Source organism: Python bivittatus, unplaced genomic scaffold (assembly GCF_059951505.1).
Source record: "Python bivittatus isolate LINGU-HERP-01145 unplaced genomic scaffold, Pbiv_v1 ctg000220_np1212, whole genome shotgun sequence".
NCBI classification, from domain to species: domain Eukaryota; kingdom Metazoa; phylum Chordata; class Lepidosauria; order Squamata; family Pythonidae; genus Python; species Python bivittatus.
This window is the reverse complement of record NW_028277048.1, coordinates 25,313,232-25,326,202: the sequence shown is the minus strand read 5'-3', so window position 1 is coordinate 25,326,202 and position 12,971 is coordinate 25,313,232. Positions and strand designations below refer to the sequence as shown.

Sequence of the window (12,971 nt, the reverse complement as noted above, 5' to 3'; positions counted from 1 at the left end):
CAGTCACTCCCTGAGTGCAGCAATATTTTTTGGAACACATTAAAACAGAAACACATATGATGGAGCCAAACAAACCCTACAAAATTTCACACAGCAGCACCAGCGGCAGGGAGCACCTCAGAGCATCAAAAAACTGAGCCTGGGGTATCCAAATCTATACATGCCCCAACAAATATGTACTACTGAGCTGGGGGAAATGGTTCAGGGCCCCCAAAAGCAATATAATACTTTACTCTAGATAGGTGGGCCATTTTCTACTTTGCTTTTTGGAAAGGGCTGAGGTCAACAAAAGAAATCTGATTTGTATGTAACCACTCAGTCATTGAAGAGGTGTAAAATCTCTTCCTGATAATAGAGTGACAAAGATGGTTCTTTTCTCTCCAAGATCCCACTATTAGGCAACCATTTGGATAATGGCAAATCTCATTATGGTGTTTGCCTGATAGATAAAAAGGCAGTGCCTCTGGCTGGTTAAGGGGCAGATATCTACAACACAGGACATACGGATTATTCCATTTTCTTCCGCTGACTTAGAAGTGAAATGACTGACTATAAAGAGCAGCTCAAAGCATCAGAAACACCAGTGGCATAAAGAAAATAGCCAGGCTGCTGTGCAAATGTTTCATGGTAATTATGACAAAGGACTTCTTCCTCTCTCTTTCTTTCTCTGCCAATGGAGTCTTTTCCCCATAAATCATATTCAACATTGCCAGACTTCTAAAAAAAGTTTGGAAATAATTTGGGTTTTGATGCTGGGGAGAGTTCTAAAGTTTTACAGAAAAATAAATATTTGAAATGTTTAGTTATGCTGTCCACACCCCCCAGCTCCTACCTATTCGAGTATTGGCAAATACATCAGCTAGTGACCCACTGGTCCCTTTGCCTTCTCCATGGGATAGTGTAGAAGATGCTGATGAAGATGTGGATGACCCCTGAATAGATCGGTTGATCCATGACTCAGCATTCTGTAAGCTCTGATGCAATGCAGCAGATAGGGCAGCCTGGCGCCTGAGCGAACCTTCATCTTCGGAGGCAGAAGACGTGTCTGTGTGGGATCAGAAAAGGGAAGCACACTGCACTTAACATGCTCTTTTTGCAACTGAGGAAACACTGGCAAAGGCTCCGTACCACCCAATGCAGAGTGCATTAAGCATGGATCAAGGTGAAAGGAAGCTGTTAGCAAGCCTCCCAACTTGGGCCAGCTTGTTCCTTACTGCAAAGGAAAAGCAAGTAAAATTGTTTAAAACCCATCAGAAAATTATCCATACACCCAACCCTCACAAGTAAAATAGCCCTGCAGGTCATCACCCTGCAAATTGCATGCTATGGAACCTGGCTGCAGTTTTCCCCAACCACTAACAATTCTGAAATGGAAAACATCAGAATCAACCCATATCTGAACACTTGTTTGGGAATAGGCATTCTGGGAAAATTCTTATGGTTTATAATTATTGATTTGCAGAAGGACACAGAGGAAGTAAAACTTCTTTAAATACTGAGGCTGCATATGTTCAAGAATTCCTACCATCCACCCCACTTTTTCATACCCAAAAAAATCAACATCAGTACTGTATTATAGAATGCAGGCTATATTATAGGGTCACAAATATTGCAACAAAGAACTGCTGTAATATTCAACTATCTATGCAGTACCATTAATACCTAGGAATATTCAATCTGATCATCTGTTTACCTGTATAATCTATCACACATAAGTGTGCATGTATGTCTGCATGTAAATATGTCACCATTGGCTCTTCAATACATCAATTATCTCATTGACTCATACAAACACAGAACTTTAAAGTGGCAGTCATTTGACCCAAAGAAAGGAAAACCAGACATCTTTTTACTGCCCCACATTGAATCAAAAATGACTTTTTTTTTTCTAGTGGGAGTTATTACTTTGATCCCGATGCACTCTTGACACAGATGAGAAGCCACATCTCTTTTCATCTCAACTCTCTCACAGTGATATTGAAGGCAATTGCTGAAAGACATTTATGATTTTTCTCATCTGTTTACTTGCTACCTTGCCCCTACTCCAGGCCTAGAAATTTTTTTCTGATTTCACCATCAAACAGCCATTATAAACATTTAAAAACTAGAGAAGGAAGAGTAATGTAATCAGGAGCTTAAAGAAGAAGGCAATTATCTGTTCACATCTAAATTTAAAACAAATCTTCCCATCACCTTCACCTAGAACAGAGATGAAGTAATGGTGAGTATCCTGCTTGCTCAATAGAACTGGAATGTATGACTATATTAAGCTGCCTTATAATGAGTCACCTCACTGATCCATCCATATCTCTCTTCTGAATGGTAGAAACTCAGTTTTTCAGGTACTTGAACCTTTTATGTATAAATGTCAGGAACTAAAGAGGGGATTTTGTGCATGAAAAACCAAGTGTTCTGCCACTAAAGTACAGCCCTCTCCTTTGAAAAAAATGAATGTAAATGTGCAGCTTTTCTTAAAATATGAACTTGCCCATATAAATACTAACAAACTCAGAAAAAGTTGAGACTCTAAAAACATTCAAAACAAAAACTGTTGATTGCCTATGGTTACCAATATGAAATTGTTGTTATTTTCATGTGAGTATTCACGTTCAGCTAATTTTATACAGTAATTTCTCTCAAGCAATTGCTTTGATAAGATAATCCAGAAAGGACCCACATAAAATGACCAACTGAATCTCAAACCAAGAGTATGTCAAATCATATCTGGAAAGTACTAAAGGAAGCAACATATTCTCTGTGTCATGTGGTAGTTGAAACAAGCTTTTGCAAAAACAACAACAACAAAATCCACTATTAGTACAAAGTCTTCATTAGCAGGAATCCAATGTCTTTTCATACGACCAGCAAACCAGTCAAGCCTCATTTGACAAAAAGAGGATGCCACTATTAAGATACTACTAAGAGGATGCCACTATTAAGATACTACTAAGATAATAAAGGTTTCAGGAAGACAAGAAATTGGTGACATATACTGGCATCAGAAGTGGCCCTGATTTCTCAGATAAGATGCATATAAAACTAACTCCATTTTAATCTCAAATGTGACTGTGGAGCAAACAAATTAGTAGGGGAGAAATAATAGAATCATAGGGATGGAAGGACCTTGGAGGTTTTCTACTCCAGGGCAGGAATCCTCAGACCATCCCAGATAAATGGCTGCCCAAACTTTGTTTGAAAACCTCCAGTGACGGAACATCCACAACTCCAGGAGGCAGGCTACTCCACTGTTTAATATCTCTCATGGTCAGGAAATTACTCCTTATTTCAAGTTTGGATCTTTCTGTAAAGCTTCCATCCACTGGTTCTTTTCCTATCCTCAGACACTATGGACAATACATCCCTACCCTGTCCTCTTAGCATTCTCTTCTTTAGGCTAAGCATACCCAGTTCTTTTAATTGATAAGATTTAGCCTCCAGGCCCTTCAGCATCTTTGTTACTCTTCTCTGCTTTCTTTCCAGTTCCTTAGCATTGTTCTTATATTGTAGCATCCAAATCTGGGCACATTATTTCAGGTACAGTCTGACCAGTACAGTGTAGAGCAGAGCTACCACTACCCATGATCTGACATTATACCTCTGTTGATGCTGCCCATAACTGCATTAGCTCTTTTGGCAATTGTAGTACCCAGGTACTATTGCTGAACCAGAAACCACCTATCTTGTACCTATATATCTAACTTTACCTACCTAACAGGAGAATTCTACATTTCTCATCATTGCATTTTGTTGGAAAAGAACCAAAGTTCAAATCTATCAAGATCCTTTTGAAACCTGAGTCTGTCTTCTGAGGTGCTTTCAATACACCCCTCAAGCTTTGTGTTATCTGTTGTTGTTTAGTCGTTAAGTCGTGTCCGACTCTCCGTGACCCCATGAACCATATTGCGCCAGGCCTTCCTGTCCTTCACTGCCTCCCTGAGTTTGCTCAGTTTCATGCTCATTGTGTTATCTGCAAATCTGATTAACATCCTTTCTATCATCACATCTAAGTCATTTATTAAAATGTTGAAAAGTACTGGGCCCAGGACAAAACCCTGAAATACCTCACTGCATATTTCTCTCCATGTAGACATAGTTCCATTAAGGACCATTTGTTGGATATGATTGTTCAACCAATTGTGAATCTATCTGCTAGTTGGATCCTCCATTGCACATTGTTCTATTTTATCAAGGAGTTTATGATCAACTTTATCAAATGCCTTAATGAAGTCTAGATATACTGCATCCATAGCATTCCCTTGGTCTACTAATCTAGTCACTTTGTCAAAAAAAAAAAAGGGAGTAAGATTAATCTGGTATGACCTATTTTTATGTGGCTTCTGGTAATCATCTTGTTCCTTTCTAAGTGCTTGCAAACCTACTGTTTATCTTCTCTAGGATTTTCCCAAGTATTGATGTCACACTGATTGTTCTGTGGTTTCCTGGCACCACATTTTCTCTTTTTTAAAGATTGGAATAACACTGGCTCTTCTTTGATCTCCTGGTACCTCCCCTGTGCTCCAGGAATTCCCATATCCTTACAGATTTGGGCTATTTCCTGATAGTCCCGCTTTTGTTATATACTGCTCTTTCCATTTTTTAAACCTGTCCTTTTTGTTTCTCAGTTTTTCAGACAGTTCTTTACGCAACCATAACAGTTTCATCATCTCCCTCCCATTTTCTTTCTCTTTGGTATTGTTTGTATTTGGGACAATTATCTTATTTTTCAGATTTTCCCAACCTTCCTGAAATGTTTCCCCTTCAGGATTTCCATCCATGGAATCTTTTTTAGTTCTTTCCTTAGCTTATTGAAATCAGCTCCCTTGAAATTCATAACACTAATCTGACTTTTTTTAGTTCTCTCTGCCTGCAGAATGCCTACAACTTCAACTTCCTCAACCATTTTTTCTTTATTGATAAGTATTAAGCCCAGTATACCTGATTTTCTAGTTCTCTCCTCCACCTTTTGAACAATAGTCTACAAGACATATCAAGATTGTCCAACCTGTTGGATTTCCCACTTACTTCAGAGTTCAATATTGGGGTAGCTGAAATCTCCCTTAACATAGTGGAGTGTTTTCTGAACACCATATATTTTGTTCGCCAAGGCCCAAACAACTATGCATAATGGAATGATCTCCTCTTTCAAGTAATAAATGAGAATGTACTACTACTACAAAGGTGTCTTACATCTAAGCCTAACATTAATGACACTAAATGGCTTGGTGCTGAATGACTCATTGAGATAATTAACTTCTGGGACCCAACAGATGTCAGTACAATTGACTATATTTTAATACCAAATACTCATTGCTAATCTTTTCACTTATTTATTTATATATATATATATATATATATATATATATATATATAGCCACACGGGAGGCGTACAATAAAACCAACAATTAAAACACATTATAAAACCCCTTAAAATACTTAAATAATTAAACATGAATAAGAACAAGATCACAAAAGGGTTAAAATCAGAATGTTATATGTGGTACAGCAAACGCATGGGCTCCAAGGCTGCAGCCACCCTCTCATTCCAAGCAGTGATTAAGGCCTCAGTTGGACCATGCAGCAGACCATCAGGAACAACCCCCAGCTCCCTCTGGAACCCTTCCGGGTCCATCAGTCCCGGGGCGGGCAGACTGATGTAATAAGTCCTGTCTCCCTGCAGTGGGGGCCAATACCAGAGAATCTCATGGCTACCATGGCATGATCTGACTATGACAAGGTGTCAGAGAGAGTTCCCCCAATTCCAGATTATTGGATTGCCTCCCAACCTGATAGGGATCATTACCCATCACTGGGTTTTCCTCTTTCGTTAATGAGTTTGAGAGACAAAATGAAAAATTAAGGACCAGTTTGCTCCTTCTAGGAGTGTTCAAATAGCAACGCTTACAGCTCTTCAGCTCATCTGATGTACTCTCTCTTAAATAATGAATAACCAAGGCAAAGAATGTCAATGAAGCCTTAGGCACAGATCATCAAATAACTAATTTTATACAGATGCTCCTATTAGAAAACACATTCAAACCTGATTCAGTGGGAATGTATGTGAAGGAAAATCTAATTTGATGCCTATACCTTGGCCAGAAGCAAAAATGAGCCCCATCTATACCAAGTATCTGCATCTGATCTGTAACAAACAATATAAGGTTCTCCTGGGTGGCACAAGATTCCAAGTCAACACTGCATGAAAACTGATCAATCAACCTCCCCAATCAACAGAATTTAAAACAGCATACTGGAAAAAAATTAATTTAATTTGATCCTGAAGAATGCATTGTTTTTCCAGTACGTTCAAAAATATCCTCTGGATATGAAATCAAGCAGCTGGCTGGTGCTTTCATTTGATAAGGGATAGAATCCAAAATTAATACGGGCTCAAGTACCAAATAACTTCAGAACATTCCATTCCTCTTCCAGCCCATGTAAATCCCATTCTGAAGATGGTCTGGTGTTTTTCAGAACCTAACCTCACAACCAGAAGTGGTTTGTCGTGTTCCGGGTATGGTGTAGAAATGGGGCTGGACCACATGTAGAACATGGCAGCCCATGTCTAGTTTGAAGGACTGATTCCACTCCCAGAACAGCTACAATAGTGTGGTCTGGAGGAGGAACAGAACCCTCTAAAGTTCTCTGGAATGTTCCTTTCCAAAAATGGCAGGTTCCACACGTTTTGAATATAGACATTAAAGAAAATTATGGTTATTGTTGCAGAGCAAAACAAAAACATTAGATGTTAAATGTCAAGACTGGCAAACACTTTTGCAAAGTTAATTGCATATGCATCTCTTGCAGGATTATATAACTGAGCTACTAAAAAAAAAAAGAGGCCACATAAATAATTAAACATTAAAACAATCAATGCTGTGGAAGAAAACTAGAGCTGGCAAAGACAATGTATTGCTGAATATAAAAGTACAATTATCTTCTCCTCAAAAAAAACTTTTTGCTAAGCTAGGCAAGACTAAATTAGTAAATGTAATCTTGTTAAATCTAATAAAAGCATCATTTTAAAAGTTAAAAAAGACCTGCAGCCAACTTTAAACATGTATGTTGCTCCCTCTTTTGTGTTCCTGGGAATGAAAGCTTTTGATTTTAAACCAATCACAGTTTTTCACATCAATGGAGGGATTTGAAGACCTGGCTCTGCCATCTGGCCTGGGGCAGGGAGGTTGTCAGAAATGGGGTTGGCTAGCCCCCTAGAGGCCTGGTGTGGCTTCCATCGGCCTCTTGGATTTTTTCTCTTCCTTCTATTTGTGTAAATGTGTTTTCTTTCTATAAATTTTAATTATGTATTTATTGTTTTAAGTTGATGTAAACTACCCAGAGTCCCCCATTGTGGGGAGATGGGCAGGGATACGCCTATTAAATAAACAAACAAACAAACTTCAAATTTAATCATCATCATAGTAATAAAAAAGGAAATGGAGGAAAAAAGAGGTCTTGGAAAATTATGATATAGACAGAAACCCTCCCACTCCCGAAATGTGGTCACATTGCCTGAAATTCTTTCTTGCTCCTTTATCAAAAAATCCCTCGTTCAACTGTCGATTAAACACTACAAATCAACAATCCATTATATTATTGTGTACATTTCTCCATCCAAAGTGTTGTATTATAATTCTTTTAGTCAAACTCTACCCCACTACTTGAAAAATCCACAATTATTGATCTCTTGATAGATTTAAAATATGAAATATATGGGATATAGCAAAGAAGAACATATTAATCTTTAACACAGAGTTCCATATTCAACAGAAAGGAAACTGGAACCAACTTTTATTAAACATTCTCTGAGGTGTACAATATACACAGAATAATTTTCTTTCTGTATACTGTAAACCTCACTGAAAATTAATTTCATATTATTTAAAGCTACCCTGCACTCGTTTACCAGGATAAGACATTCAAAACCACTATTTCAGAGGATAAAAATGACTATTTTTATGTAAAAATGTATTTTTTTCATTATATAAGGATGAAAATTATTATCTGTGATCCAACATTTTCCATATAAACTTGCAGCATTGCATGCAACTACTGAAACTGATCCCTTCATAAACAGGAATCCGAATATTTGCCAGGATTTTAATAGGGTCAAATAATAACTCTCAAGAGGAGCTAAATTCTCAAGTTCTTCATTTCAGTAGATGACCAAATGATAACCCCTAAAGTAGAGAAAGTAAAACCCATCTATTCCAACAAGTAACTCTAATTTGTCACACGAAAATCTCACAGAATGCTGTTGCCTGTAACGGTGCTTAAAATAATATGATAGAATAAATGTAAGAAAGTCTCACAAAATGTTAATCAACTTTGCATTTGAATTCATCTTAATCACATTTATCTTACTCCATATACATAAAAATGAACTGTAGACCACCTGCCTCCTGCTTTCTTTCTTCTTTTTTTTGGCAGCAGAACAGGAAATAAACTCAAATTTTATATGCTGAATATGTATTGAGGGAAGCTAGACTGGAAGAAGTTAAGTGTGATTTCAAAATTGGAGGAAGAAACATCAATAAGCTGCACTATGCTGATGACACTATTGATGGCTGAAAATACAAATGATCTGCAAGCTCTAGTAATGCAAGTCAAGGAGCACAGTGAATAAATAGGACTAAGAAGACCAACTAATGACAACTAGCCTTAGAAATGTCAATGAAGATACTGAAGTGGTAGATAGCTTCTCCCTTTTAGGATCAACTATCAGCAGTAAAGAAACCAGCAGTTAGGAAATATGTCACAGACTAGCACTTGGAAGAGTAGCAGTGAACACCTTGAAAAAGATATTCAGATGGCATAATGTACCTATACCACCGAAGATCAAAATTGTGCAGGCAATTTACCCTTTTTGAATTTTGGTGGTACAAAAGACACCTATGAATACTATGAATAGCCAAGAAAACAAACAAATGGATCATAGTACATAGTTCTCACACAAATGACCAGGCTCAAATTAACATACTTTGGATACATGTGAATACTAGCTCTCTTGAGAAGTCTACAATGCTGGAAAGGTGGAAGGAAAGAGAAACGACCAGCAGCAAGGTGGATGGACTTAATCACTGTCGGATAGGTACACCACTGGAAGACCTGAAGGGTCAGAAAGACCTGAAGGTGCACAGTTGGAAAACCTGAAGAACAGATCATCCTGCAGAAATGAGTCAACGCCAACTTGACGGCACATAATCAACAAGTTCAGCTGAGAAAGGTACCTGAGAATTTTTATACTGAATCAAGATAAATAAAGGAGTCAAAGCACAATGCAACCCCTCCCCAAAATGATAACAATATGGTTAATCAAATATAGGCAATATGTAATTATTCCCCTTTTAGTCATATTAAATATTACCATTAGGCTAATGTTGGATGAACTTTTAGACCATAGCTAGGTCTCTAAAACCACATGCAGCCTTAAGGTTTCAGATTTACACAGTTCCAAAAAACAGACATTTCTTTAAAATCCAAAGCTTCTCTTCCCCATGAGAGAGAAGGACGTGAGATGTGGAAGAAAGTATATCTAAGCCTGAAGTTCACTGGTATTTCTTGACTGGGAAATCAAAGTTTTTGTTATATCTGAATTGACCCAAGGTCAACTATTGTGGTTATTCCTGGTACAGGCTATAATACATTCTTTGATAAAACCTTTCACCCCACTTGAACAAGATATGAAATCCCCAATCTACTGCTAAATCTAGCTGTACCAGGCTGGCTTATGGAAATAGCTAATGTCCTGATTATTTAATGCATACACTGCACCCTACTTTAATATAAAGCACAATGCAAGATGGGCTAGATAGATACAAAGATTCGGGGTGGGGGAATGAAATGTGCTGTGAACATGAATCTTTGTTATGTATGAAGTTGTTTGCTCATGTGTTGCTTGACATGTCTGAATAATATGTAAGGCACACAAAAGACTCCTACAAATGGAGAGGCTGAAGTAATATAACCTCATGACATTAGGGAATGAATTCAGGCTCACAAAGAGAAATGAGAAGGCTGTAATTCAAGCCTTCTGAAATAATCTGAATATCTGTACAATTAGGTCACACATGAATAATTTGGGAACCTTCAAACTAATCTAAATGCTGTAAATCTCCCACCCCCAACATATGCAATATTCTACACTTGATCCAAACCGGATAAATTGTTAGAATTTATTACAGACTCAGTATGGCTTGTATGTAATAATAATATGTACAGGTTTATATATAAGCTACATCACTAAGATGTTGAATAAAGGATATTATTTCTTCAAAATCATATAAGAAAATTTACACAATCTGCATTCACAAGGAAGAGAAGCATAACATCATAAGTAAAAAAAACTAGTGATGTGCAAAAATTGGAAATTTGTATCATTTCCAATTTGAAACAACTGTCTTAAATTCAAAGAACTTCCAAAATGAGGGAGACAGCCTGCATCAAATATAAATCATTGTTCAATCTTGAAACAGGGTGTTTTGAATTTGGGATGGTTTAAATGTGAAACATTTTACATACCCCTAGTAAGATCAAGAATACTGAGCAGCAATAAACAAAGCAAGTCTTCTATAAAGTTAGGGCAGCTCTCAGTTGTATATAAATTGCTGTAAGAATACTATGAAGTAAGAGTTTCAAACTCTTCCTTATTTTGAACATCGTGGCATGCCATTAAAACACATTTGTTAAATAAATAAATAACTTTGCTGCAAAACAGAACTGCTGTTTGCCATTTCACTTGGGTCACTAATTTGGTAGATTATGTTTTCCCATTAATGGGACACCAATATTTGGTTTTATATCCTGAAATGAAGCCAGCCTGAATATTGCTTGCAAATATTAATTAGCTACTCTTAACTTCAATATAGATTTGTTGATTTTCATAGGTGAGAAAAACTGTTCATATAAACATATACATCCAAACATTGCTAGTATGTTTGTAGAAGCAGAAACTTGAGAAATCATTCTTGCAAAAAAAAAAAAAAAAGTAGAAAAGCAAAATTCTAACATTATTATACCTCTCATTTAAAATCTGAAGCTCCTCTGTAATACTGTCAATTCACATCTGAATTATAAAGGAATGTACATAGTCAGTGACACTTACTCCCAGTTTCATGTGCACAGGAGCACTGCCCTTCAGTGTGTCACTATTATTTAATCCTAAATAGACAACTATGGCCAATTCCTTGAGAGCAAACACTGTTGAGCTTAATGGGGCTTCCTTCTAAGTCAACATTCATAGGATGACAGTTTGTCTTTGACATCCCCTAATTCTATCTCCTCACCATTAAATGAACTATAACCCCACATTTCCTCTTAAATTGCCTTCCTCTACCTGCTCTCATTCAATTGCTTGGGACTTCAGCTCCTAGAATTCTGAACTCTAAAAATCATGCTAGATGAGAAGCCTGGGAATTGAAGTCTAAGACATCTGGAGAGCATCAGTTAAGGAAGGCTGCTTTAAGCATGTATGAGAGCTAATCTACTCCAGCTTTCTCTGTGTTGGGCTACAACTCCTATTATCCTCAGCTTCCATGGAGTATGAAACCGAACCATGTTTGGGATGGAGCTTGAACCCCTTTCTGCTTGCATAACAAGTAACAAATTCAGTTTTTTTAAAAAAATGTGGTTCTGTTTGAACTGTGCACTAAGCTCCATTGCGCACTCAGATGAATACACCCAAGCAAATCCATGGAAACTCTCCTGGCAAAGACTTACTCCCCAAATGCATTTTAAAGTGTCTTTTTGAACAAGAATCACTCTGTTCCGTTTTTGCAAACAATCAACTAAGACTGAGAAACATGCTTTCTAAGAAGCCAAGGATTACAACTCCTGGCAAGCAAGTAGTCTATTGAACTAGGGAGTATTACAGTACCTACTTTGCAAGTCCCAGCTTGCAACAGATCAGCATTTTCAAAGTGGAAAAAGCCCTCACAGGTTTTTTGACAATGTTCAAATATGGTTGCTGTTGTAGTAATGTGAAAACCAGAAATTCCATAGGTGATATACCACTCCTTCATCTCCTCAGAGGTTTTGCATTTTTAAATGTATTCAGTTTTGATAACTGTATAATTTGCCTGCTCCCACCTCTACCACCACAGTTCCTTGTGACCAGAGGTGAACTGACAGGCCCCAGTCTGGATATGATGGTACCCCAAAGCAGAGCTAGAAGTGCAGCCAACCGTCAGCCTGGTGTGAAGCTGCACTTTCTTCTCAACCCAAGGGAAGATCCATAATGCTGCTGTCTGCTCTGTATGTGACCTCTTTTCTATTCTTATTTGTTCCCAGGTATTATGAAAAAGTTGCAGAAAAAACCTGGTTCACACATTTGAGTTCTCATAACCCAGAGTCAACAACACCCCTGGAGAATACCCACAGCACGGCAGTTTGTTGACCTTCCCTCTTTTTCAGAAAAATCAGTATCATTTTTCAACATTAGTATATATGTACCTGGAAACTAGTACAATCAGGTTACTCAGGCAAATGTAATGGAAACTTCTTACCTATTCATCATTTACTGTAGAAAAGACAATCACCGGACCTGTATTTATTTAGAAACATACTGCTGCCTACTTTATACATAATAATCCTAGGTGGTTCACAATAATATTCACTGAAAACAAAGTAAATAAAACTAACCAATGATAACACCATATATCCCAACAACAGCACTGCAACACCCCATAAATGTTTACACTTGAAATTGCTGAGCTTACTTCCATCTTAGCCCAATGCCTGGGCAAAGCTAATCCACTGTCTTTCTCAACATGCCATTTGAGAAAGCAGCTACTTCATCCTGCCTAGCTGTATGGTGAACTAAAAAGACAGGACATTTTCTTTGTAATGTTAATACACACCAGTTATTTATTAAATTTCTACAGCACTCCCAGTGACATAACAGGATAAATCAATTTGATGCAGAAATCAAGCCCACTTTGTCTTTGCTTTTATTTAAAGGAGAAAAACACAAAGCC

The 12,971-nt window shown here is 37.5% G+C and overlaps 1 protein-coding gene across 2 annotated transcripts in view; it reads right to left on the bottom strand.

The window, feature by feature from the left end:
* Positions 1–12,971, bottom strand: part of DIP2B (DIP2 acetate--CoA ligase B (putative)) — a 196,423-nt gene that overhangs the window by 55,020 nt on the left and 128,432 nt on the right. For both annotated transcript variants that reach the window (XM_088138184.1, XM_088138185.1), the window contains one exon: positions 833–1,045. In XM_088138184.1, the coding sequence (XP_087994310.1) occupies positions 833–1,045 (213 nt within the window). The remainder of the gene's footprint in view (positions 1–832; positions 1,046–12,971) is intronic.